Genomic DNA, 5,919 nt, shown 5'->3' with positions numbered 1-5,919 from the left:
ACAACCGAGTTATAGCAATTCAAAACAACAAAACCCTAGTGCTGTTTTATACGGGATCTTATCGTACAGGAGCATTAACTAACGTTTTTACAGTAAAGACCATCGTATAAGAGCATAAAGTAATGTTTTTACAATAAAGAACATATGTTATGTGTCTTGATTGGTAATTCCTCAAAAAAAAAAACAAATAAATAAATAAATTACTGAAGTGACTACAATAACATTGTTGAACATGAGTTTGTAGTTTTTATGTGAGAGTGGAGGGTGATGATGAAAATGGAAATGAAACTGCGGTCAATGGCTTCCGTGCTTGTTCGATCTAGGGTTTTATCAGCCAACGCTAGAACCATCAACATCATCCATTCTACACCTGCTGTTAAACCTAGGGTTCATGCTGATCGTTTATTCATCCCCCGTCATTCGCAGAGTTCCATTTCTTCTACCCTACCGGCGTTACTTCCAGGTTAATCTATCTATCTATCTATCTATCTATCTATCTATATATTGTTGAACTTCAAAGTAGAGTAAGTAGGGGTGGCAGATGGGTTGGGCTGGGTGGTCTTAGGTCGAAACGGGTTAGGGTCGAAATGGGTCAATTAAAAAAAAGGTTGTTTTGGTTCGGGTCTGGACGTGTCAAAACTGGTTTTGGGTCGTTTTTTTTAACTATGACAACGGAGGAAACATTTTAATTTATTATTATTATTATTATTATTATTATTATTATTATAATTATTATTTTGTTTTAAACAATGCGTTTCAGCAAGTTCAGAACGTTACAGCTTGTTTTACAGCTCGTTTTAACAGCAAACAGCACCTTAAACAGCTCGTTTCAGCGATTTTCAGTTCGCGTCAGCACTTAACAGCTTGTTTCAGCGATTTTCAGTTCGTTTCAGCACTTAACAGCTCGTTTTAGCGCGTTTTGGCCAGTTTTGCAGCAATTCAGCAATAAAAATCAGCAGTTCAGCTCTTTTTTTGCCCCGTTTCAGCAAGTTACATAACCAATACTTCAAACAAACGTCCAAACTCACCACTTGAAATCAATAACCAAATCTGACTTGAACTTCTAATCTTTACTCGTTTTAGAGTATACTTTCTGGAAATGACCAAAGTACCCCCGCGACAAAACTTCTTGAAACTATCCTTGCAGTAGACTTTACAATATTTGATCAACAATTAGGCGTATGAATTGAAACAAGGTAAACAATGATGACATTTCCTAACAAAAACATTAAACCAAAACCTAACCAAAACGTTGGTGGCGGTGCACGGTGGTGACGAATTGTAGCTCACGGTGGTGGTGGTGACGGATTGGTTGTCGGAGGAGGGATAGGCGACGTAGAGGTTGGGAATTGGGATGAAATCCTACCGCCGGCAATAGAGAGGCGGTAGCTGGAAGAATTCGTGACCCGTGGTTTTAGTGAGCAAATGAATAGTTAACTCTAACAACCCATTCTTTTAAAAAGATCAACCCAATTTGACCCTGTTCAATATTCTTTATTTTTGTGAATAACCCATTCTGACCCATTTAATTAAATTACCCCAAAAATATCCAAATGAATGGCTTTGGGTCAGGATCCCCCCCCCAAAGAGTAAGTATATGTTATTTATGTGTCGTCTTAAATGCTAATTGTTCCTCCTGCAGTATTTATTGGATTAAGTTTGACTCCTGCATTTGCTGAAGATGATGCAACTGATTCAGTTGGTTTACAGAAAATTGATGATGGTTCAGTTGTATCAAACATACATACATCCAAGTGGAGAGTCTTCACCGACAGCGCACGTGATTTCTTCTTTCAGGCAAGATTATTATTATTACTATTGTTATTATCAGAGATTATTGTGTTTACATATGCTAGTATTTGCTTTTGTTTAAAGGGTAAGTTGGAGGATGCAGAGAGGTTGTTTATCGGTGCGTTGGAAGAAGCTAGACAAGGTTTTGGGGAAAGGGATCCTCATGTCGCCTCCGCATGCAACAATCTCGTGTGATTCTATTTCTCATTTCATACCCACCCGTGCAGTGAATTTGTACATTTATTTTAAACCTTTGTATTTTATGCTTGCAGGCTGAGTTGTATAGAGTTAAGAAGGCGTTTGATAAAGCAGAGCCCTTGTACTTGGAGGCAATTAATATTCTTGAGGAATCATATGGACTTGAAGACATAAGGTACTCCATCCATCTTGCTTCCTTCACACTTCTGTTCAGTGTTCACCCAACTATTTGTTTTAGATACTATCTGGCTATATCATGTGAAACCATGTTTTTTGTAAATATCTGGCTACTTAAATTATGTACAACGATGTATCAAATTAATGTTGGAGTTTGTCTTAAAAGCCTCTTTAGTCATGTCTGTTTGAAGTTTGAACTGTCTATATTAACCACTTTTCATTTACTAGTTTCATGATTTTATAATCTGTATACATTTAGGGTTGGGGCTGCACTCCATAATCTTGGACAATTTTATCTTATCCAAAAGGAATTAGACAGAGCCCGTGCTTGCTATGAGGTATATACGCAGATGACTAGTTGTCTAGTATCGAATAGTCAAATATTTTTAACTTGTGCCATATCATCTTCATTCGCAATTTTGTTTATAACATTCAACTGCATGACAAATATAATATTTTTATAGGTATGCATACTGAACATATCATAGGATTGCCTCTCTGTCTTAACATTTTACTAATACTTGTGTGCGTTATTTATTGTTTGAACTGAATACATTATTACTGACTATTATTCTTGTTGCCTTTTCATGTGCTTCATGATTTCTTGGGCAGCGTGCTCTAAAGGTACGATGGATATAGTTAACATCATGGTTTAATTATACATTTTTTACTGTGATAGTTGTCACTGATATATATTATTTCTCCTTTTCTAATAACAAAGATAAAGAGGCGAGTTTTGGGAGAAGGTCATGCTGACTATGCTGAGACCATGTATCATCTAGGCAGGGTACTACCACCATGAGAATTTTTACTTTCTCTATATTTGGTGTAGCACCTATAAGATCAGCCATATTTTATACTTGAAATATTTGGTGCATGGAGTTGATGATATGGTGGTTCTTACAGGTGTTATACCTTCAAGGGAAGGTGAAGGATGCTGAAGCCCTCATAAAGGATTCTATTCAAATACTTGAGGTACATTCTCTTCTTTTATCATTGAAACTAAATCCTTTGTGTATCAATGGGTCTGATTTAGGTTTAACTGTCTGTATAGGACGGTGGGCAAGGAGAGTCTTTCTTATGTATGAGGAGACTGCAATATCTTGTTCAGGTTTTGTCTATGCTTGCATTAGTAAACTTATCATTTCTCTATAATAACGGGTATTTGACCTTTGCCATACATAGTTTAGGGTCTGAGTAGCCTCCTCCTAAAAGGCTAAAAAACTTTGGTACATTGGTTGTTACTTAATAGTAAACCTTAACAAAAACAGGACTTTGTATTCTAAATAGTTGGCAAATAGACTGAATTAACATTGTATTTTCAAGTGCTGATACAATGCATTGTTGCAACTTGCAGCAATCACCATCCAAGTGACCTATACATAAATCCCAAACTTGAGAGATGGATATAATTTGATTTTTCTGAACTAAATCATCCTTCTTATCAGTTTCCCAATTAATTTGTCTACTCTTTTTGCTACCTTAACTGGATTACTTGGCCAGTGGTTGAAAGTGTTGTATTCTTGCAGATTTATATGAACTCCAGTAATCTCACCGATGCTGTTAACACACGGAGAAAGATCCTGCATACAATGGAAGTGTCCAAGGTTTGGATACCTAGTATGTATCTTATATATATATTCAGAATCTTCTCTATGTGACGTATGATTTGATTTATAAGTTAATAGAAATATTGTTAATTGTTCAGGGATGGGATTCTTTGGAGACTGTGATTGCAGCTGAAAAGCTTGCACTGATTCTTGTGTCAGCAGGAGGACAAGGAAATTTAATGGAAGCAAAACAACTCCTACAAAGGTTTCTTCGTTTAATTTGATTACTAACTAACAACTCCTACAGCTTAAAATTACTAATTTATGTTGTAGCTGTCTCGATTCCCGGACAAAGATACTTCCTGATGACAATATTCAGGTTTCTGCACTGAAATAATATCTTCTCTTTATGCATATTTATGATCTTCTTTAGTTACTGAACGTGGATGTATATCATGTTTAGTTTGAAAATATCTGTTTAGACTTTAGATGGATTTTTACGTTTTGATAATGATGATTAACCTTCATCTACGTAAAAAGTCAGGTAGCTGCCAACATGCTTCACATGGCTAGGGTGGAGCTTCTTTTATGCAACCAAACACGGGGGAATATTTCTGAATCAACTGCAGTCATTGACAATGCAAAACATCTTCTGGGCAATGCAATAAGGTTTGAATTCTAGGCACTGCAGTCATTCAGGTTTTTTTGACAATGCAAATATTTCTGTTCAGCATGGTCCTATTTGATAGTCGATAGATGGTTGCTGGTTTTTTGAACTGAATTTGAAGTTGTATTGAACTTTTAGGCTTTTTATAAAATGAATGTCTATAACCATTAACTGCTGAAATATGTTTTGGTAAAAATTGTAGTTACTAAACCTATTTTGACTCCTTGTTATATTGTTACTGTACTTCTGTATTAACTATTATGTTATTAAGAAGGTGCATTCTTTTACATTACTGTGTACTAATTCCCTTTGACAGGATAGCTCGACAGGCTTTGGATAAGTTGATAAAGCAAGGAGCAAATAATAAGTCTCACCAACTGTCAAAGACAGATGCATACACCGAGCGCACATCATTGCTTATACTGGTTAGTTCCACATTACATGACCAATAATTTGGTTACATTGGATTCACTACATGGTAGGGCTGGCCTACAGGAACCATAGCTTTGTGATCTTAATATTGTGCAGCAAGCACTTGTGACATCCATATTTATGTTTACCACTACCATTTTATACACGCAAGTGCGCCCTTTATAAACAGTTTAAATTAAATGGTTAAATATACTTACCTAAGCTTTGGATCTGATGCAGTTGCAAGCGTTGAATGCTTTGAGCCAACTAGAAGTTACTAAGACTGAGTTACACGAGCCTGCGGTAAGAAGTGCTTCTACATTTTAAGATGTTGTAGATTGTTTCTTCTTCAAAAATATATTTATAGATAGATACATGGAGATCTTTTCTATAACTGTATATATAAATAGCTTGTTGTTTTTCTAGATTGGGCTTAAGAATGGGTAATTGTCTTGTTAAGATAAAAAAAATTATTAAACATAATGTGTGATATTTTTTTTCTTACAAAGACTAAGAGGTTGTAAGCATTTAAATAGGCTCGGATCCACTTTCAACTTTTATACAAAAGAGTGTAGAAAGAATCTATAACCTTATATATTCATATAAGAATCTATAACCTTAAAATCTTGGTTGCTGATGGAAAAAACAGGAGAAAGAGACACCATCATATTCAGAGGCGGAGAAAGCTCTTCTCGATTGCATTTCTGCCTTTAAACAGGTAACCGGCCATGTTCCAATATATCATAATTTTATGCTCTTTTCCGGATTTAGCCTTGTACAGATGGTTAATTTGCGTGATCCCTTTTTTCGAGTGCATTATGCAATTCAGAGGTCGTTATATAATTTTGGTGATATAAAGGGCGAGTATGTCACATGTTTGAAACATCTTTCTGCTTTACTAAGTAAGTCGAATAGCAATGGGTTGAAGCAATCAAGTTCAAGACGGCCTTCTTTGCAAGAGGTGTTGAACGAAATCAAGCGACTTGAAGGTGTTTCATCATCGGTGTCCAACAAAAAGCCTTAGCTCATAAAAGTAATAGGTTTTTACATGTTACTTTTGAGCCATTTTGGGTTTAGTGTAGTTTGCATTCTTGTTCTAATATAGCGAGCAGAGGTGTATCCAGA

The 5,919-nt window shown here is 35.8% G+C and overlaps 2 protein-coding genes across 4 annotated transcripts; both read left to right on the top strand.

The window, feature by feature from the left end:
• The first annotated feature begins 221 nt into the window (after positions 1–221).
• Positions 222–3,988, top strand: LOC143630503 (uncharacterized). 3 transcript variants are annotated; one of them, XM_077099498.1, is made up of 8 exons: positions 222–463; positions 1,643–1,980; positions 2,064–2,164; positions 2,426–2,790; positions 2,888–2,953; positions 3,073–3,141; positions 3,221–3,773; positions 3,875–3,988. In XM_077099498.1, the coding sequence occupies exons 1-4, from the start codon at positions 268–270 to the stop codon at positions 2,628–2,630; spliced, it is 840 nt and encodes a 279-aa protein (XP_076955613.1). In that variant the 5' UTR covers positions 222–267; the 3' UTR covers positions 2,631–2,790; positions 2,888–2,953; positions 3,073–3,141; positions 3,221–3,773; positions 3,875–3,988. The 3 variants fall into 3 exon arrangements, with proteins under 3 accessions (XP_076955613.1, XP_076955612.1, XP_076955611.1); XM_077099497.1 differs by having other exon boundaries at positions 3,073–3,773; XM_077099496.1 differs by lacking the exons at positions 2,888–2,953; positions 3,073–3,141; positions 3,221–3,773; positions 3,875–3,988 and having other exon boundaries at positions 2,064–2,562.
• On the top strand, positions 2,936–5,919 carry LOC143630478 (uncharacterized). The gene is made up of 10 exons (XM_077099476.1): positions 2,936–2,953; positions 3,073–3,141; positions 3,696–3,773; positions 3,875–3,981; positions 4,050–4,095; positions 4,261–4,385; positions 4,700–4,808; positions 5,035–5,097; positions 5,444–5,512; positions 5,612–5,919. Exons 1-10 carry the CDS (start codon positions 2,936–2,938, stop codon positions 5,816–5,818), a joined length of 891 nt encoding a protein of 296 aa, XP_076955591.1. The 3' UTR covers positions 5,819–5,919.

The sequence above is a fragment of the Bidens hawaiensis genome, unplaced genomic scaffold (assembly GCF_021521415.1).
Source record: "Bidens hawaiensis isolate Kalapana, Puna unplaced genomic scaffold, B.hawaiensis_p1.1 tig00005680_1, whole genome shotgun sequence".
Lineage (NCBI taxonomy): Eukaryota > Viridiplantae > Streptophyta > Magnoliopsida > Asterales > Asteraceae > Bidens > Bidens hawaiensis.
Note: the sequence above shows the minus strand (reverse complement) of the source record. Positions and strands in the feature narration are given on the sequence as shown.

Coding starts and splice junctions, on each gene's coding strand:
- LOC143630503 (XM_077099496.1), top strand. CDS start 268: ATGATGAAAATGGAAATGAAACTGCGGTCAATGGCTTCCGTGCTTGTT. Junction 464..1,642: donor CCTACCGGCGTTACTTCCAG/GTTAATCTATCT, acceptor TTCCTCCTGCAG/TATTTATTGGATTAAGTTTG. Junction 1,981..2,063: donor CCTCCGCATGCAACAATCTC/GTGTGATTCTAT, acceptor TTATGCTTGCAG/GCTGAGTTGTATAGAGTTAA.
- LOC143630478 (XM_077099476.1), top strand. Junction 3,774..3,874: donor ATACAATGGAAGTGTCCAAG/GTTTGGATACCT, acceptor TTAATTGTTCAG/GGATGGGATTCTTTGGAGAC. Junction 5,098..5,443: donor CTGAGTTACACGAGCCTGCG/GTAAGAAGTGCT, acceptor TGGAAAAAACAG/GAGAAAGAGACACCATCATA.